The 21,208-nt window shown below is 41.1% G+C and overlaps 1 protein-coding gene across 8 annotated transcripts in view; it reads right to left on the bottom strand.

The window, feature by feature from the left end:
• KIF13B (kinesin family member 13B) overlaps window positions 1–21,208 on the bottom strand; it is a 143,256-nt gene that overhangs the window by 43,721 nt on the left and 78,327 nt on the right. For all 8 annotated transcript variants that reach the window (XM_071742211.1, XM_071742215.1, XM_071742216.1 and 5 more), the window contains exons 12-24: window positions 20,835–20,945; window positions 15,615–15,749; window positions 13,347–13,477; window positions 12,191–12,277; window positions 11,056–11,246; window positions 8,835–9,045; window positions 7,588–7,750; window positions 6,414–6,560; window positions 5,439–5,588; window positions 4,637–4,765; window positions 3,221–3,391; window positions 2,258–2,415; window positions 785–917 (exon numbers count right to left, since the gene is read on the bottom strand). In XM_071742211.1, coding sequence (XP_071598312.1) covers window positions 785–917; window positions 2,258–2,415; window positions 3,221–3,391; window positions 4,637–4,765; window positions 5,439–5,588; window positions 6,414–6,560; window positions 7,588–7,750; window positions 8,835–9,045; window positions 11,056–11,246; window positions 12,191–12,277; window positions 13,347–13,477; window positions 15,615–15,749; window positions 20,835–20,945 — 1,917 coding nt within the window. The remainder of the gene's footprint in view (window positions 1–784; window positions 918–2,257; window positions 2,416–3,220; window positions 3,392–4,636; window positions 4,766–5,438; window positions 5,589–6,413; window positions 6,561–7,587; window positions 7,751–8,834; window positions 9,046–11,055; window positions 11,247–12,190; window positions 12,278–13,346; window positions 13,478–15,614; window positions 15,750–20,834; window positions 20,946–21,208) is intronic.

The raw sequence follows: 21,208 nt of genomic DNA, 5'->3' as shown, positions 1-21,208 counted from the left end.
TTACAGAAAAAAAAAAAAAAAAAGCTCAGCATTCAGCACCAGTTTATTTTTCTGGAGGGTGTTCAAAAGGTACACTTCCAGGTTTTTATTTTTAGTATTTCTGAAAATGGAAAATAGGATCTTCTCCAAAAATGAGGAAAGAAAATAATCTAATTTGGTAAATTACTGGGATTTCAGTGAACTTTTCTTGACTCTGATCTCCTTGCCTGAAAATTCTTACCCATTGTTGCTGTCAATGCAGCAAAGAAACCATTCTTCAAAAGAACTTGCAGGGGGGGGAAAGACAATTAAAAAAACATAAAAATCAAGGGAGTTGGGGAGTTCAGAGGTGCAGCCTGTATCTAACTTTTGCTAATTCCTGGCATTCTCTGGGTCATAGCTTATCACTTAAAAATGTTAACTCCTCAGTTAAGCATTAACAGCTCAATGGGTGTAGAATTCAAAGGACAAAGGAGTGGCTGGTTGGAAGGTTCAAATAAAGGGGAACTCTGGACCTCTTTAAAAATGAAAGTTCAGCCCAGACCAATGTTCTTCAGTCCAGGTGCTGTCACAGAGCAGGGAACAGAACACAGAAAGTTACAGGGAAGCCTCTGATCACCTTCACACTGAAGGGTGTGGACTCAGGCAGGTTCACAAAGCACAGAGACTCCACTTTCTTCTGCCCTAAATCTGTTTTACACAAGATCCCACATTATGTCTAAGCCTGAGAGATACTTGAACACTTTCTCATATAAAATATAAAGCAGCTTAGCTTTCTGCAGGCTCTTTTCATGTGGCACTGTACCTGTCTGAGCTGGAAGATGCCTCCTGTGCTTACATCCTTGGCAGGAGTCACCTCAACTGGGCAATATTCCCCATTCTCATTCAGCTCAAGAATTTGCACCCAGAGTTCTACTTTTCGGGTTACTTCACTCCACCTGCAAAACAGGTCAAATATGGTTTTTTTGGGTGGTGTTGTGGTTTTTTTCCCCAAAATAAAACCCCAAAGCATCAGCTCAGCCTGCAGACTGAAGAAGCAAAGGAGCCCTTTGATATGTTTGCCATTTGTCACTATCCAGGGTTACAACTTCTGCAGTGCCTATAAATTTTACTGACAACTACTTCAGTCAAACATCAGAAATAAACCTTTTCTTATCCCAGTATGAAAAAAAAATTCCTCTAGATTCTAACATTTAAGCTCTGGTCTCAACTATTGCCCCAGAGGCCCAGTGTTGTCAGAGAAATCAGATTCACACAGAGGATGGGAGAATGAAATAGTAGCTTTTCTGACAAGGTTTTGAGGTTCAGGGAACACCTTGAATTCCATCATACTACCACCTTCCCTCCTAAGAACTTACATAAGAAAGGGTCACTCTCCTAGTAGTTCAAAATTAAAACTGAAGGAGCTACTCAGCTACCAAGAATAACTCAGTAGTTTATAGTATTTCTCCATCTCCTCTGTGCCATATTTTCCTGTTTTTTTCTTTTAAACTTCCCCACAAACAGGATACTACTCACCATGCTCAAAAAAAAAAAGCTTAGGCTGGAAGTAAAAAGAGAAATAATTGCCAAGCTGCAGAGCTGTCTTTAATTGGAGAGGTCAAAGAACTCACATTTAAGAAAATGTTGTTAAGCTTACTTTGAGGGCAACAAATGGCTGCCAGCAAAAAAGTAACCCCCTTCTGTCTAAATTACCATAAATTACTCCAACTGAGCAATTAGCAATATAGCTTCTCCAATGGAAGCAATACAGCCATGGCATTTCATGGCCAAGAATGGAGTCAGATCTTGCATAAACATAGCTTATCTTCAGATCATGTATTTGATCATAAACATATTTGATCCTCAGAGGTCCCTTCTCCCCCCTGACATCCTGTGATTTGCTGAAGGAACAACCCTTTTAGACCTTGACAGCTCCTCCTGGTGCAGAGGAAAATAAACAGGAAAATAAACAGCTTGCTTTGCTGTAAAACACTGCTTCAGCACTTGGGTCTGCTTGCATAAAAAGGACTTCAAAATATTTCAAAGTTTACCACTTTCAAGGGGAAACAGAGATGGGTATTTCTCTTCTTTCATTTTTTTCAAGCCTACTGACACATGGCAGGGTATTTTAAGACAGAGTCTCCTATAATAGATTAATAAATATAGCCTAAAATACACACTCTGTTGCCTCCAGCTCAGAATTCCAAACTATCCCAAACTTCCTTCAAAACAGGGCACCTCAGACAGTGGTTTTCCCAAAGTGCTACACTGAGGATCTCTTTTTTTCCATACTTACCTGTCACGGAGGCTGCGGGTTTTGGCTTGGATTATTCCCAAATCCCACAGGGCTGGATTTTTCCTGTCACCACTCTGCTTGTGCCCATAAACCTCTATTGCCAAAGCACCATCATAGAGATGTTCCATGAAGTCTTCAGAAATACTGACAGAAACTTCCTGTAAGAGCCCAAAGAGTTGGTCACTGGGATCACAGAGCAAGGCAGGGATTTGCTGTCTTGGCTTTAATAAAAATATGTAATAAAGTTGTCCTAGTCCCCAAGACACAGGATGGAGAAAAGGAAGAATTGTCACCTCAGGTTGTAAAATCAGGAGGTAAGACAAAGGTGAGTGATTTGCTGAAGGTTAAAAATCTATAAAAAGCTCAAAAATGACCATATGCTGCTCCAAGTCATCGCCCAGCGGTTAAAAAAAAAATTAAAAATCATATTTTCTAATATTCAAAAAAGACCAAAACTCCTAAGAGTATCAAACCTGTTCTGCAAATGGTAAGTGGAATATGTTGCTCAGTGGAATGACAAATGATAGAAAGACCAAGATGAGGACTCAGGTGGTTGGGTGGCATTTCTCAGAGCTGAATTTAGGTGTCTCTAGTAAAGATGCCTCCACTCTGTTGCTCAAAAGTCAATAGGAAAAAAAATATCACTTGGCCATTCATACTCAGCAGCATTTTTACTGTGGATAAACTCCAGCAGGAGTCTCTCTGCTGGACAGAATGCTTTCCCTTATTAATCCAGTTCTTCAGCTACTGTGATTTTTGTAGAAGTGAGCAGTGTAATCCAACTCCCAGGAACCCTGAAGATGTTTGAAGTTCTTATTAAAAGCAGAATCTGGGTCCCAGCTTCACAAAGGACAAGAATCAGATCAAAAAGGCAACTGTTGTGCAAGCCTGAATCTGCTTTTTCTGCCTACAGTTTCATTAATAAAACAGTAAAAAAAAAACAAAACAAAACAAAAAACTTACATTGCAGTGATCAAAGACAACCATGCACCGTGGCTCCTTGCTGCTGGAGGATAAGGAAGGATCCACCTCAGGTGCAACATTAACTGGCTCTACTTGATCCCAAAATGTATATTTGCAGAACACAAAGTTGGAGAGGTGCTGTGGCAAACCTGTAGCCTGAAGTATTTTAATCTAGAAAAAGAGATGAGGGATAAAGAAAAAGTATTTCTTCGTTGGAATTAAAATTATAGAATTGAAATTATCTTCTCTTAGGATAATTTCTAACATAATAATAATAATTTCATTCTGTCCCACCGCAAATGATAACAAAGAAAAGGAAAGGAGCAAACCAAAAAACTTTACAAAACACGAAGTTCTGCAATTCTAAACACTGGAGGCAACCTTTTGTGTGCATCAGCTGAATATGACCACTAGATGTCACCAAGCCCTTATTTCTTGGGAGAGAAAACTAAAGGTAGGAATTTATAAATACCAAAATATTCGGCTCCTTTTTAATGGTGAGGTGCACACAAAACCTTGTAATCGAAGAGCTATATGATAAAAATTTTAAGCATCTACAAACATTGGCTCTTCTATTCTCCAAAATCCTTGTCTGAGGATACTTTATGTCCTTACCCTGGGATTCTAGAAACAGCAGAACCCCAACAATACAAAAGCAGCCTGTCCCCTCTTTTTCAAAATCAAGGTCAAACAGAAACAGGAGGTTTTGAATCTACATTTTGATCTTAACAAAGCCATCATATTAACCATATTATTTAATATATTTCTATTTGCCATTCGTTAGACTCCTGTGGCAAGGCAACACTCATGGGACTCAGGAGTGCTTCCTGCTCTATGGGACAGGATAAAAACTGAAATAAGTAGAGTTCCCATAAATTGTTCATATTTTCCTGATGCCAGAATTTGGGGTTCCACTCCCACAAGTGCTTTTGGTCTCCCTCTATTCTACCTGTATACTGCATTTTACTGTAACAAAGAACTAAATCCTTCTTGCTAACTTTAAGTCATAGACACAACTGCATGCTTTTCACAAAATACTGAATATTTAGAGAGAGACTGAGAGGGAATGATTCACAGAACAATTGGAGCTTATGAGATGTAATGATACATATTTCTATATTGTAGCTCCAATCCCAGTGCTCCAGCTCCAATCCTAGATCCTCCATGTCTTCCAAGACTACAATAATTTGTCTGGGGTAGGACTGTATGCATATGCATTAGAAATATATTTTAATGAATACCTTGCAGACTCAAAAAAACCCACAGAGACTGAAAGGAACAAAACCCAGTTCTCTTGCATTATTTCAGCCACTTAAGCACCAAAATATTGTGAGGAAAAAACCCACAGAGGAGCTCTACAAGACAAGTACTTGGAAAGAGAAGCTTACTGAAAGGTTGGGACATATCAGAACTCACCTGGCAGACAAGTTTTCTCTCTTGAGTGTCATTTTCAGCTGAATAATCTGGGCTGTCCTCACCTCCAGCCAACCTCTCATCTATCTCTCCACTCACTCGAACAACTTCAACGTGGAGACGCCCTGAGACCTGAGCAGAAAAGATGAAGAATTATTTGGGTACCAGAACCCAGGGACAGGTTCATCCCTTTTCAGCCAGCTACAATCACTGCTGCTTCCTGCTTTTAAGCAGAAAACCCTTTATTCCTTTTCCTGGCTTTGCACTGGGCATTTATTGCACTAGAAGAGGAATTCTTCAGAGCAAGAATTTCAGAGCCTTTGGTGTAAAAACAGCAGCAAAGCAGCCACCAGAGTGACTCTGGGAGCATCTTACTGCAATCTCACCTCCACCCCTGTCTCTAGAGAGTCTGAACAGTGCACAAGTGATAAAAAGCACAGGGAATGTTGCCTGGTGTGCTCTGTCTTTGAAATTGTTTTTATAATATATTTTTAAGCCCCTCTTCTTTATGGCAGGCAGTGAAAGCCAGGGGAGCTGTAGCTGAAACTCATCCTACTAAGTATTTATTTTGGGTTGAATTGCTTAGGAAGTTGCTTACAGAGCCTTCTCCTTTCCCAGTCACTATATGGGGATTCAGAGCTGTCTAAACACCTCTAGTAAATTATTATTATGGGATTTGCATAATTCCAAACTGTTAGCAAAGAGCTTGTGGATATGAATTGAAAAATATCTCCTATATATGGGTCATAAGAGCCCTGGGCTGTAATTAAACAGTTGAAAGATGGATTACAGAGGAAAGACAAACCTCTCCCTTTTGATTGATGATTGGAACAGCATATTGCAGCTTCACATCATAGAACAGGCACTCAAGGAAAACATTGGCTACTCCAATAAGGCTGTGGTTTTCCTGCTCGTCGTAGAATGGATCAGCTCTCCTGAAGTAAGCTCTCATCACCTTCAATCAAATCCATAATAATGTGAGAAAAACAAACTTGGCATGATCCAGTTTTCAAAGTGTTGCACAGCCAGCCCAGTGAAGGAAAAATGGACTGGAGCAAGAGGTTGGATTATATCACAACAGGGATAGAAACTGGGATTTTCCTTCAGCCCAAGTGTCCTCAGCAAGGGCTGCAGAACATTGATTGAGAGAACTCAGCCTGGATTTCCACTGCTCTTGGGTTTACTGACTGCTTCTTCCTGTCTGCTCAGCTCTGCCACCAAACTATGCAGGCAAACAAGCATCAGAGTGACAAGGTTAAAGAACTGAATCCCAGACTGGGTTGGGTTGGAAGGGACCTTAAAGCTCATCCAGTTCCAACCCCTTTCCATGGGCAGGGACACCTCCCCCAGCCCAGGGTGCTCCAAGCCCCATCCAACCTGGGCTGAGACACTGCCAGGGATGGGGCAGCCACAACTTCCCTGGATAATCTGTTCCAGGGTCTCACCATCCTCACACTAAAGAATTTCCTCCTAATCTCTAACCCAAATCTCCCCTCTTCCAGTTTAAAACCATCACCCCTTGTCCTCTCCCTGCAAGCCCTTGTAAAAAGTCCCTTCCCAGCTTTCCTGCAGGCTCCCTTCAGATACTGAAGATGCTTCAGTTCTAGGAAAAGTAAAAGCTCAGGAGAACTTGGCTATTTGTATATTCCCTCCCTTTCTTCACCCCCCTTCCCTCGAATCAGAAGATTTTCTCACATCTATTAAATAAATTGAAAACAAATAAATAAATGTAGAGGGATGTAACTCTTATCAGCACGATACTGGATTGATTTTTACTTACTGGGTTGTCTTCCTCACAGTCTTTCCACTCCTGGTAAAGATCTCTCATATCTACCAAGCGATTCTCCAGCTTTTCCAGTGACCAAATCTGTTTCCCTTTCCCTTTCCTCCTCACTTGAATGGCAGGCTCACTGAGAATTGCACCTCTCTGTAAAAAAATTAGAGATATCAAAATGGAGCTCCAGTCACCACAATGGGAAATGGATTAAAATTAATACAAAACTGAGAAAATATTTGGGAAAAGTCTGGATTTTGTCTTTTTTTTTTTTTTTTTTTTTTTTAATTCTAGCTTGAGCAATCAAACTCAAGCATAAAAGACTTGAGTTCAGCTGTCACAGTAATTTGTGTTCACTTTAACTGCAAAGTCTAATCACTGCCATGGGCATTAATTTCTGTGGATTTTCACCTTACATAAGTGTTAGAAGTAAGAACATTTAAATATTTCACAAATATCCTCAAGTTACAGCAGGCCTGGAGTTCCAGCTAAGGTTACTACTGTCTGCAACTTCCAGGTAAGTGCAGACACTTCACCCTCTTTACATCCTATTCTTAGATGTGCCAGAAAACTGCAAGAAAAATAAAGAGATGAGAGAAAAGACTGTAGCAATTGAGAAAAATTCTAATCCTGGAATAAAAAAAAACAATTTTGCCATACCTCAGGAATAAAAATAATAGCTTAGGTAGGCAGCCAGTGACATGGAAGGTTGGAATTCCCTCCTTCCAAAATTCTTAAATTGCCTGATTTGATCATCCAAATCCTCACCACTCCAGTTCCTCCCCACACAATGGGGATGACAGCATTTTTCACAGCTCCCTGGGATAATGTAAAGCCAAATGTCCACGGGGTGATGGTAAATATTTGAAAAATTGATGTTACTTAGCCTGCACAGACTTTATCACTCTGCAACAGAAGCCAGAGTGAACTGCACCACCAGCAGAAAGGGCTGGTATCAAAACATTTATCTGGAAGCTAGCACACTGTAAGATTTTTTTCATGGTAAGAAAATAAAGTAAGGATGCAGCATGCTCTAACAGAGCTGTATTTCAGCTATTATCATATATTCTACAGGAATAACAGACAGGCAAACTACCATTCCAGTCAGAACACAAGAAATCTGAAAGCTGAGGGGCAAAACTCATTGAACAAGAATTTTGTTCCATTAGGGCTACTTTACCTTACTGTTAGCATTAAGGCTTGAAGCTGGGATCTGGAGGGTAACTTTATACTCTGTCCTCTTGTCCAACTCCTCTCCAATGAAATTGGCTTCTCTCACATAGAGATTGGCTTTAACAATCTGCTCTCGGAGCTTTCTCAGGCTGTGGGTCAGCATTTCTTCTCTAAAAGAAAGGGATTCAGAGGGGGAGACAGGAAAAAAGGCATTTAAGTGTTGAAACTGAGTGCCAAACACTTGACAAGAAGGAGTCTCAGCATTCAGCTTTTTAGTACAAAAATCAGGCAAATTTAGTGGGGGGGGGGAAAAAAAGATTATTGAATTAATGAAAGATTATTTGAATTAATTTAGCAGTATGAACATTAAGCATACTGCAGGCTGTGGTGACTTCTCCATGCATCTGCTGAAGACTCAGCTTGTGTTTGGCTTATTCCAGTTTTCTCACCACAGCTGTGGATGTTCCATCTTGCAGAATAATGGTTTATTCAGACACCACCACCCACTGGCTCCTTCCTGGCCAAGTGAGAGCCAGCTGCACAGCACAGGAATCTGGTACCACAAAATATTCTGGACCCACAACTTGTCAGACTCTCTCATGTATTTCTGATTACCAAAGCTGCTTCTCTAACCATGCAAATTAGATTTGCATTTTCTCCTTACAATGTCTTGACTATACTCATAGTTTTGGGGTATGTTTCAGTCCCTCCTGCAGCTGCTCTTTATGAGATTAATACTGGAAAAAATCTTTCAGAGGTTGAAGTAAATGCCTAGGAAGAGGCAAAGAGGACAGTGAGCCCTCTGTGGTTATTCAAGAGTTTTCTGGATCAAAATTCTTCATATTATCCTCTTACTCCCTTTTCTTTCTGCACTTTTCTGGTTGCCAGGACCAAGCCAGGTCCCACAGAGGGATGTGAGTCAGGAGCAAACCCAACCTGAGTCAGCAGCTGAGTCACAGGAGAACAAACTCACACAGGACTCTCAAAATTTCTCCCAATCACCTCATCTTCAGCCAAATGTGGTGCCAATCAGGACAGAGTTTCTCCTTCCCAAGAAACCAGCCAGTAGTTCCTTCTCACCTTTCCTGGCAACATAAATCTGCTTGCTCTCACTTTAATCTTTCCCCAGCCCCTCCGAGAAGCCGCCTCCGAAACTCGGCGAGGGGGCATGCAATGCCATCAAAACCTTGCAAAATTCACCAGGACTGGCCAGAAAAACTGGAAATAAAGGCTCCTGATGATTGGATGACCCACCTCTCCTCTGCCCACTGTCTTAGGCGTTGCTGAGCACTGGGAGAATGGAAGGAGAACCTGTCCATGCTACGGAAATGCTGCTTCTCCGGCGACAGCCGCCGGCGTAACTGCTCCAGCTCATGCTCATACATCAGCCTCTGGCGTTCAAGAGCTGATCTCTTCTCCTCTTCATGTTGCTGCTCCAGGCTTTGCAAGATGGACTGCATTGGATCTACAGATGTGGAGAAAAAAGAAAAGAAAAAAAATCAGGATTCTGGGGGGGAAACACGTGGTAGACGTAAAACGGGATGGAAACGGTCGCGGTGAGGATGGAGAGGAAATGAGGGGCTTGGAAATAGGAAATCTTGCCTGTGTTCTGCAAGAAATAAGCTGCCTGACCTTGGGCAAGGCACAAATTACTATGATTTGGTACTTCCCCATTCCCTATCTGCAATTATCCATGTGAGGGCCTGCAGTAGCCACTGATATTCCTGGTGTAAACATGCCAGTAACACGGCTGGCATGGAAAAGGGGGAAGATGCTATGGTTTTGTGGTAATGCATATTAAAAAGTGATGCTGAACTATGGAGCAAAAAACCAAGAGAGACCAAAACCAAACAATACCTACAGAACACACTAGACAGGTGATTTAAGAGAACTGAGAAAACAAAAAAAGGGGGAAGATACTATATTTTTGTGGTAATGCATATTAAAGAGTGCTGCTGAACTATGGAGCAAAAAAAAAAGAGACCAAAACCAAACAGTACCTGCAGAACAGACTAGACAGGTGATGTAAGAGAACTGAGAAAACAAAAAAATGGGGGAAGATACTATATTTTTGTGGTAATGCATATTAAAGAGTGCTGCTGAACTATGGAGCAAAAAAAAAAGAGACCAAAACCAAACAATACCTGCAGAACAGACTAATGAGGTGATGTAAGAGAACTGAGAAAACAAAAAAAGGGGGAAGATACTATATTTTTGTGGTAATGCATATTAAAGAGTGCTGCTGAACTATGGAGCAAAAAAGAAAAAAAAGAGATCAAAACCAAACAATACCTGCAGAACAGACTAGACAGGTGATTTAAGAGAACTGAGAAAACAAAAAAAGGGGGAAGATACTAAATTTTTGTGGTAATGCATATTAAAAAGTGATGCTGAACTATGGAGAAAAAAACCAAGAGAGACCAAAACCAAACAATACCTACAGAACACACTAAACAGATGATTTAAGAGAACTGAGAAAACAAAAAAAGGGGAAAGATGCTATGGTTTTGTGGTCATGCATATTAAAAAGTGCTGCTGAACTATGGAGCAAAAAAAAAAGAGACCAAAACCAAACAGTACCTGCAGAACACACTAAACAGATGATTTAAGAGAACTGAGAAAACAAAAAAAAGGGGGAAGATACTATATTTTTGTGGTACTGCATATTAAAAAGTGCTGCTGAACTATGGAGAAAAAAAAAAAAAGAGATTAAAACCAAACAGCACCTACAGAACAGACTAGACAGGTGATGTAAGAGAACTGAGAAAACAAAAAAAGGGGGAAGATGCTATGGTTTTGTGGTCATGCATATTAAAAAGTGCTGCTGAACTATGGAGAAAAAAAAGAGATTAAAACCAAACAGCACCTACAGAACAGACTAGACAGGTGATGTAAGAGAACTGAGAAAACAAAAAAAAGGGGAAGATGCTATGGTTTTGTGGTCATGCATATTAAAAAGTGATGCTGAACTATGGAGCAAAAAAAAAAAAAAATAAGAGATCAAAACCAAACAACAGCTCCAGAACAGACTAAACAGGTGATTTAAATGAACTGAGAAAACAAAAAGACCAAGCTGAAAAAAATTCTCATTTCCCAAAATAATGCCATTCTGGGAGAGCTACATAATGCCACAAAAACTGAAGAACATGGTTTCAGAGACAGAAATCACTACAGTTAATGCCTGAGTGGGACACAACACAAGAAAAATAAACACCAAAGTGAAAACACTTTGATTTGAGGTTGCAGTTCTCCCAATATCCCAGTTCTGGTTTTTTTTCCTCAACAAGAACTGCCAAAGAAAACAGGCTGCAATGTTTTTCTCTTTTCCCTCAAGTGCAAAAATGGCTATGATGATCCATTCCCAAGAAAAATTCTCCAGTAGGAAGTTATAAGGGAAAAGGCCAGTGGTTAAGAGTCCCTGAAGATGTAACCTGATGATCTGTAGGGATTTCCAGTAATTTCTGTTGCTTCTTACCATTGCTACCCAGTGCCTTCATGGTGACTTCCATCTGGGCATACTCATAGCTGAAGTTAATCTCACTGGACACTTCACTGGAATTGTCTCCATCTATGTCCAGCTGCTCAACACTGTTACTGCATTTCATGGAATTCTCTCGTTCTTCATCCTCATGGTCTGCCTTCTTTTTCTTCTTTGGCAAATTCAGCCTTTAAGTAAGGGGAAAATTCTTAAGTAAGAAGAAAATTTTTTGAAGAACGATGAATTGCTCGACTCTGAAACCAAGGGTTTCTTTCAAAGATTATTAAAATTAACTTGCTTGTCCAAATCAGTAGATTTTTCCCTTTGAAAATTTGCTGAGATTTGGAGAGTGTAGTTTTCCTCAGGGTAAGTTTAGGAGAAAGTAATCCATTCTCTGCTCCAAAAATAGAGAGTACCTGATACCACTAATCACATAATTTCGATAAACATGAATTTTTCAGTCATCCTATATCCAAATAATTTATAAGTGATAAGGAAATTACATCCCACTTTCAAAGTGGATTCTTCTTTCCAGCATGAAGAAAATGATTAAGTTTTAAATTATCATTTCAATCCACTGATCTTTAAGGTATTTCAACCCCAGAGAGTTTCAAGAATCCAGTCTACTGCAGAAAACTTCTCCCAGTGACCCTGTCTGGAAGGTTGGAGGTATGGCTGAAGCTGGAAGTCCAGGGGACAGAAAACAAAGTGACCTTGTAAGACCCCAATCCCTGTACCACATAGGTCAAAAATCTAACATGTTATCTGCAAAATCCAACAGACCAAGTCAAGCCTCAAGTGCATTATTTTCACCAAGCAAGAGAAAGTACTGAGCATGAATGTGATACTGGAGCACATTAACAAAAATTAAATCTTTTCAGTGAGGTAACAGTATTGATAACTACAAGGTTCTCATCAGCAAGGTTACAGTCCCTTCAAAATACAAGAAGTGAAGACAACTTATTGCTCTGAAACTGAAATCACACTCAGTTGCTGTAAAATTTGGCATCAGCTCTGCCTTTAGAACCTGAACGAAACAGAAATCTGCAGCTTCACTGCTCCACTGACACCTTCCCTTTCACCTAAAGATAAAGTTGGTGCAAACTCACAAGTCCTTTAATATCTTTTGTACCTGAAGAAGTGGTTGTTTCCCCACAGAATTCTGTCTCCATGATGCAGCTGGATAGGACACACGACAGCAGAACCATTTACAAATGTCCTGGGAAAAGGCAAAAATCTCAGGCAAAACACCTATGTAAGGCTTAACCTCCCCCTCCCAGTACTACTGGTTTAATATTAAGGTAAGAGAATAGGTTTATGGGTTGGAAACAAGCAAAATATCACCAGAAACTTCACTGACCTACTCTGTGCTGTTTCATAAATTTCCCCCAACTCAGCTTCTTTTGATTGAGTTGATGGAGTTGAGTACTTTTGGGTAGATAACATGACAGCTATGCCTGGGGACTATAATTAGAGCTTAAAAATGAGGGGGATGAATAAAATGGTGTCACTGGAATGGAACAGTTTTCACACTATCAAATACAGTCCCAGAATAGAAACATTTGAATAAGACAACAGAGACCTTTGCTACACAGTTTGAAGATAAATGAATTACAATCATCAAAACCTACTTTTATTTCAGAGTCAATCTGAAAACAGGATCATAGAATAACTCAAATTTCAAGGGAATCTCAGAACATCATCCTGTCCAATCTCCTGCTCAAACCAGGATCAACTACAAATCAAGGTAAACATGAAATTGTTGAATTTTATGTATCCAATAATAAAATATTGGAGGTGCTGACGATGCACATCATTTTGTGATTAATTTGAATATACCATCTGCTTTCAAGTACTGCTATTTAATCAAATAAAGCAACAACTGCTTCAGCAGCTCTTTGCATATCAACAGATTTCCTAGAAAATGAATTCAAATTTTGATGGAGTTCTATCTACACAGCTGCAAATCAGTGAGTATCTGCTCGTTGAAAGAATATGCAATTTGCTCATCCTCTCTTTGAAAATTTCATTAGACCAAAATATATGAGATGACAGAGAGGGGATGACATAAAAAAAGTAGGATACAAAAAGTAGAATTTGCTAACTTTGGAATCCATAGAAAAGTTTATTTTTTAATTATCTTTTTTTGCACCACAAATCACAAAATAGTAGATAAAAATAAATAAATTATAAAAAAGTATATTTAATAGTCAGTGCAAAATGACTATTAAGTGACATAATAATAGATGTAATTGTTCTACAACTGAAGGTTTATTTTATTCCCTTACCTAGTATTTTTTTGAGGTGTTAACATAACCTGTCCTTCTGGGGTAATGTCTATAATGCAGTGTTCAGGAAGAATTCCCATTCCACACAGCTGGATATCTTGAGAGTTGTCTGAGCCTATTAAGGTGTGTTCCTGGGGAAAGTCAATGCAGATGTTAGCAATGGACTCCAAAAGTTTGAACTCAACCATTCTCCTTCTTCTGGATGTATCTTGGCATCTAGTTCCTAAATTTGAAAGCTTTTCAATACTTCCCTCAGAGGGGGAAAAAAAAAAAAAAAAAAATTGAGTGCAAAGCCTCCTGTCTTACAGTAACAAATAGGGAGCACTAAGCTGAAGATGAAGAGGTTTTTCTCATTTAATTGTGGAATTCAGTGCCTGGGGATGTTGTGGAAGCCAAATGTCTAAAGGAGTTCAAGGAGGGATGAGGAGAGGTTCACAGGGGTTTGATCCATGGCTATGAGAGGCAGGATCCATCCCACAGCTTCTGAAATTCCTGAACTACTCCTGGCACGAGGGATTTGGCAGATAAAGGAGCTCTCAATCCACCCAATTCATCCAATTTCTTTTTTAGGCATCTCTAAGTGATTTTTTGGAGGAAGAGATACAACAATTTAGCTAAGCCAAGTTGTTCTGGGGTACTTTTAAGATCTGCTACATGTGCAGCTCAGAATTAAACTGAGTGTGGGCAAGACTCCCCAAAGCAGCAGTGTTTAATCTCAGGATCTTAGGCAAAAGTAATTTTATAAATAAAATCATTTCAAAGCACATGGATTCCTACACCAATCCAACCAAGAAAACAGATTTGTGTTACTGGAAATAATAAGAATAATTACAGACTAACCCACACAAAGCCTGCCCCATGCAAATGAGTTTTTTCTAGAAAGGGAAACAGCACAAATATTAACTGAGACTTTTTCTGCTGGCAGTGATGTGCCTGTTTTCTGAGGAGGCTTTGGCTGCAGTGTGCTCCCAAAAATTGGCTCTGCTTCAGTATCTGTCACTGCTGAGGCCAATTGAGCAGCTCCAGTCACACTCTGGACATTTAGGTACAAAGCATCTGGGAAAGGATTCAATTCTTCTCCCCAAACCTCAACTTGGCTCTTTGGTCCTTTAAAATGTTTTTTTTTTTAGCAGGTACAATATTGCACATTTAATGCCCTTGCTTTTATCAGCATCAAGCATTTCCTAAAATTGATTAAAGCAAAACCATCTTTTGGCTCCAGTGCTGATTTTGGGGCTGTTTTGAGAGTTCCTACAGAGCACTTCAAAGAGCAGAGAATGATTGGAAGGGAAGCTCAAAGTGCCAGTGTTCTCACACTGCTAAATTTTAAGAACCTGTACTCAAAAATGTGACTTAAAATTGGTTGTACCTCCCTCCTCTTCCAGGTCATGTCTGCAGTTTGTTGAACTAGAATAAATATGAATAATAATAAGTATGAACTACATATCAGCAGAAGTGCTAAGGCAGGACAGAACTTCATTCTCACTCCTGGTACATTGCATGAAGAGGAATAAAAAAGCATTTTGAAAAAAGAAGACAGGAGTCAGAAATTGGACTAGATGTGAAGAAGGAGCAAGCTGGTTACTGATATGCTCAGTCTTTATATAAAGCAATTTTCTGGGTAAAACCCTGTGACACTTTTATGACACTTGGGTAAAACCAATGACTCTGGGTAAAACCCTTTTATGACACTTGGCATAAAAAACCAAACCAAGCCCAAGAAATAAAAACCAAACACAAACTTATTCAAAACAAGGGACATTTTCTATAAGAAAACACCTCTAACTTTATTTTAAAAGCAAAAAAACCTTTAAATTCCCAAACCATCCCCTCCTATGAAGAATATTTTTGAAACATGAAGGTTGTACTCATGTTATTTGTAATGAAGCAGTGAATATCAGAGAATGCTTTAGATATGCAGCTTTTATAAAATTCCCTAAATACACCTCTGCCAATGGCATTAGAGGCCCAATTCCATTAAAGAAACAAACTAAAAAAAAGTATCGCTATTTATTTTTTACCTTTAAATAGTACACCAGAAGCTCACTGAGAGCTAAATACACCTCTGCCAATACCATTAGAGAGGCCACATTAAGAACAAACTAAAAAAATGTATCAATATTTATTTTTTTTACCTTTAAATAGTACATTAGAAGCTCACTGAGAGCTAAATACACGTCTGACAATGGCATTAGAGGCCTAAGTCCAAAAAAAATGCTAATATTAAAAAAAAAAAAAAAAAGTATATATATCAACATTTAATTTTACCTTTAAATAGTAAACCAGGAGTTCATTGAGAGCTGGATCTGCATTCAAATTAACCAGGAAGCACTTATTATCCCCAACTTTTATTCCTGAAGACTGGAGAGAGATGCCAAGGCTTTCCAACTGCTTCTGACGCTCCTGCAAGAGAGAAGCCATCAACCTGCAGCTGAGTGATGCTCAGCCCTTCAGAACCACAGCCCTGTCTGCCAGAGCCCCCAGTCCAAACTGGAAGACCCAAAAGCCTTCGTTTCATCAAGCTTTGACCAGGAGAGTTGGGATTTCTCTTGCCCTTCCACCTCCTCCCTACGCCCGACGCTCCCGCGCAGTCGCATCTTCGGGGTGCGAACTGAGAGCAGCTGAGAGCAGGGTACAGGGCAGCACTGTGGGAGCTTCTCCATGACCTCACAGCAACAGCAAAAAAGCACCCACAAAAAGCCATCCCCAGAGCCCTTTTCTTTTCCCTTTCGAGCTCAAAAGCAGCAAGAAGTTAAGTTGCAAGCCCTGCCAAGCCAAGCTCCGTGTCTGCCTTTTATGCCGGAGCAATCGAAAGGACAAAAAACTGGCAACCTGCTATTTAAGGCATGCAAATAACACTTCCTGCTGGAGAAGAATAGTAGCATTTGGGATGGTGTTTTGTTCTTGTCAATAGACTTCATAGAATTCCACAACAAAGCATTACTGTGCAAAAAATGTACATCTCTGAAAGGGAAGTGTTTGGGTGAAGACCAGAGCAATGAAAGAGAAACATGAAGCATTTTTGCCTTCAGAACAGAAGGCTTTCTTCTACAAAAAGCCCTGAGATAGAGGATTGTTCCCAGGGTGGTACAGAAACTGAAGGGAGACTCACTACCCACAACAGCAACCAAAATTTAAAAAATAAAACATTGGAGGCCTCTCATGGAATGTCTAGGAAGGAGCAGAAACAGGGAAGGGTAAATGAAGAAAGTGAAAAAAAAAAATACAGCAGATATACAGTGCTTTTCCTGGGGTGCTGAAACTTAATAAAATAAAATAAAATATATAAAATAATTAATAACAATAATATCTGCAGAGATTATGTAGGAATAATGCTGGAACTTTTATTAAGTCTCTGACCATTACCTACCAGTTGGCTTTGTATTTAAACCCTCAGTCTGTCAGTGTACAACTCAGTGTAATTCTCTCTTCAGCACTGGGGTTGTACAAGGTCCAAGATTTAAATTGCAAAGAACAGCAAGCACAACCCACTCTTGATTCTCCCTACCCTGTCTCCCCACCCCCTTTACAACCCAACATGATGTCCTCATAAGGAAAAGTCCTGTGTGTGTGAAAGAGAGAGGGAAATTAATAAAGAGGGGGAAAACTGCAGTGTGATGTTAAAGATCTCTCTTCTGATCATCAGTGCCAGGCTCTGAAGTTCAAATAATTCCTTATTATCTACAGAGATAGAGAACACGTTCTCCAAAGGACAACTTGGCCCACAGAGTAAATCTCAGAGGATTAACTTAAAGAAAATGAGCCAGTTTTTTGTTGACTTTTGCTCAAGAAATAATGTTAATTAACTTAAATATTCAAACTACATTAAAAGCATGTTGAGTACTGCCTGGAAATGCGGAAAATTGACTATTCATAGAATCATAGAATCATAGAATGGGCTGGGTTGGAAGGGACCTCAGAGCTCATCAAGTCCAACCCTTGATCCACTCCCCCCGTGGTTCCCAGCCCATGGCACTGAGTGCCACATCCAGGCTCTTTTGAAATATCTCCAGGGATGGAGAATCCACCCCTTCCCTGGGCAGCCCATTCCAATGCCTGATCACCCTCTCCAGAAAGAAATTCTTTCTAATGTCCAACCTAAACCTCCCCTGGCACAACTTGAGACCTCTTGTGCCCTCTTGTCTTGCTGAGAGTTGCCTGGGAAAAGAGCCCAACCCCCCCTGGCTCCAACCTCCTTTCAGGGAGTTGGAGAGAGTGATGAGGTCTCCCCTGAGCCTCCTCTTCTCCAGCCTCAACACCCCCAGCTCCCTCAGCCCTTCCTCACAGCACTTGTGCTGGATCCCTTCACAGCCTCCTTGCTCTTCTCTGGACCTGCTCCAGCACCTCAAGCTCCTTCCTGAGCTGAGGGGCCCAGAACTGGACACAGGACTCAAGCTGTGGCCTCCCCAGGGCTGAGCACAGGGGCAGAATCCCTTCCCTGGACCTGCTGGCCACGCTCTTCCTGACACAGCCCAGGATGCCATTGGCCTTCTTGGCCACCTGGGCACACTGCTGCCTCCTCTTCAGCTTCCTGGCAAGCCAGACTCCCAGCTCCCTTTCTGCCACTCTGTGCCCAGCCTGGAGCTCCCCTTGGGGTTCTTGTGGCCAAAGTGCAGGACCCGGCACTTGGCCTTGTTGAACCTCATCCCGTTGGGATCAGCCCAACTCTCCAGTCTGTCCAGGTCCCTCTGCAGAGCCCTCCTGCCTTCCAGCTGATCCACACTCCCCCCAGCTTAGTGTCATCTGCAAATTTGCTGATGGTGGACTCAATCTCTTCATTTAAATCCTCACTAAAGATATTAAACAGCACTGGTCCCAACACTGATCCCTGGGGGACACCACGGCCGCCATTTTGATGCAGCCCCGTTCAGCACCACTCTCTGGGCCCGGCCCTCCAGCCAGTTCCTAACCCAGCACAGATGCCCCTGTCCAAGCTGTGGCCTGACAGCTTTTTCTGGAGAATCCTGTGGGAGACGGTGTCAAAGGCTTTGCTGAAGTCCAGGTAGACCACACCCACAGCCCTATTCACAAGGCTTTGAACCTTTATTGATGTTCCATCTCCACAAACTGCCCCTGATGGCCCTCATTCTTTAGGAGGAAACACCCTTGCCTCAAAGATTTCAAATTATCTCTCCATACTACCCATTTACCCTGCTGCAATTTGAGAAACAGATGGTGGTGGCCAAAAAGAAAACCATTTGAGCCATGACATAAATGCCTTTAACCTTGGGCCTCCATAAGCCTACTGAAGATGGCCAAAAGTTCTTTCCAGTGGCTTCCAAGCACTCCTGAAACACCCTTATCCTCCACAATCATAGAAGCACAGACTGGTTTGGTTTGAAAATAACCTTAAAGACCATCCAGCACCAACCCTTTCCCACTAGATGAGATTGCTCCAAGCCCATCCAACTTGGCCTCCAACACCTCCAGGGATGGGGCAGCCACAGCTTCCTTGTGCAACCTGGGCCAGGTCCTCACTACCCTCGCACTTGAGAATTTCTTCCCAAGATCTCATCTTTTCTTGCAGCTGGAAACCCTTCCCCCCTATCCCATCCCTCCAGGCCCTTGTCCAAAGTTCCTCCCCAGTTTTCCTGGAGCTCCTTCAGGCACTGGAAGGTGCCCTAAGATTTCTCTAGAGCCTTTGTTTCTTGAGGATGAACTAATCCAGCCCTTCCCAGCCTGGCTCCACAGCAGAAGGACTCCAACCCTCAGATCAACTTTGTAGACCCATTATTTGAGGTGAAATCTCATGAGAATGGTTAAGAGGGGGAAAATCCCCTCCCTGTCCCTGCTGGTCATCCCCCTTTTGATGCAGCCCAGGACATGGGTGACTCCATGTGCACATTGCTGGCTCATTTTTTGCCAACAAACACCCCTAAGTCCTTCTTCTCAGGGCTGCTCTCAATCCATTCTCCACTCAGCCTGTGTCTGTGCTTGGGATTTCCCTGACCCATGTGCAGGACTTTGTCCTTGACCTTGTTGAACTTCATGCTGTTTTCCTGGGTCCACCTCTCAAGCCTGTCAAGATCCCTCTGGAGAGCATCCCTTCCCCTCCAGTGTGTCACACACACCACACAGCTCAGTACAGTCAGAACTTAATCCTCAGGGTACCCTCAATCCTCAGGGTACCCTCAATCCCCAGGGAATACTCAGCCCCACCACCCATGCTGCTGACAAAGTTGTTCACCACCACCAATCCCAGTATCAGCTGCTCATCACTGGTCCCCACTGGGACATTGAGGTGTGAACCCCAACTCCTTGAGTGAAGCCATCCAGCTAATTCCTTATCCACTGAGTGCTCCATCCATCAAGTCCATGTCCCTCTAATTGAAAGACAAAAATAACCATGTGGGAGAGTGTCAAATGCTTTGCTCAAGACGTAGAGGACTCTCTCCTCTTCTCCCCTGCCTGCCCTTCCTAAAGAGCCTGAATCATAAATAATAAATCAAACAATCAAATAAATCAAACTTGCAAGGCTCAGGAAACTTCCAGCCCTGCAACATCTCACCATGCTGAGAGTTTAAAGACACAGAGAGCTAAAGCCAGGAGTTCTATGCAAAAATGAAGGCAGATCAGGTCTGTAGTGTTGAGCCCATTACTTCAGTTCCTCCACACCCTTGCATATTCAGAGTTTCCATGCCTAAAAACTATTGTGTAGGATGAAAACAGTAATTTAAAAAATCTAATAAGAACTATTATAATTATTGCTACTATTCACAGGGAGGAAAATCCATGGTAGGAATCTGCACAGAAAGCCAGGAAGCCCTCATAGTCCCAAGTAGCATTTCTGACACTGGATCTTTAAAACTGAAGTCAACACAGTCTGTTCTGCTTATGTCATTTACAAGAGGGATTTGTATCAGAGGCTCCATTTTCTCCTTATTTATTACATGTTATTCATCACCTTTCACTAAGTCCTCTCCCTCAAAAGCTCCCTACTGCAAATACCCATCAGCATCTCTGTGGTAAGAATTGGAAGTGTCACACACCAGTCCTGGTGACTGCCACAATTTTTCAACATAACCACCATGTTCAATTATGGTTTGAGATCCTAAATATCACTGTGAGAAGTGTTAAAACACACAGGGATCCTGAGCAGTTCTGGTTTTTGACATTCTTTGCCTTGTGTATTGAGGCACCAAACCTTGCATTTAATGCTCTCAACACTCCCATCTTTCAACACAAACAACAATTTTCCTGTCTGAAGAACAAAAAATCCCTGTAATCCTCTTATCCACGCAGTATTATTTTTTTTTAAATAAGTTCTGCATTTGCATACAGTGACAATTTATTATTGTCATTGGAATAGTAATCTGGGAGGCACCCAGCTATCCCAGGAATTAAGTGCAGCTTTTCAGAAGGGCAGAAAGCTTGACCTACTTACCCATAAATGTGGGGAGAGATTCAGACAGCCTCTCTGAGCTGACAGACAAAGGAAACATACCTATTTTTCATAAAAATGAGTGGGGTGGGAAGAAAGCAACAAACCTGTGCTATTTCCTCAGTTTTTCTTAATTTTTCTTCCCAGGTCACAGTCATTTCCTGAATCAACTTTTCAGATTCCTCCAATCGTTCTTTGAGTTCTGGTGATTTCATTGCCTGTAGAAATAAAAGCAAATAAAACAAGAGAGCTGTTTGTGCTTTGTTGGTTTTTTTTTCCCACATCACTCTCACACAGATGGGGAAAAAAAGAAAACACACCATTACTCATTTTCCAAGGGATACTTATCAATAAACAGAGGGAAATTTAAAATACATATTGCTTGTAAATGTGAAATCCATAAAAAAAAAATTAATTAGTTTCAAATATGTCATCTCAGTCACTTAAAGTGCCACATTACCAACATGTTTTTATTGTTGAT

Source organism: Heliangelus exortis, chromosome 3 (genome assembly GCF_036169615.1).
Source record: "Heliangelus exortis chromosome 3, bHelExo1.hap1, whole genome shotgun sequence".
NCBI classification, from domain to species: Eukaryota; Metazoa; Chordata; class Aves; order Apodiformes; family Trochilidae; genus Heliangelus; species Heliangelus exortis.
This window is presented reverse-complemented; position numbering and strand designations above follow the sequence as displayed.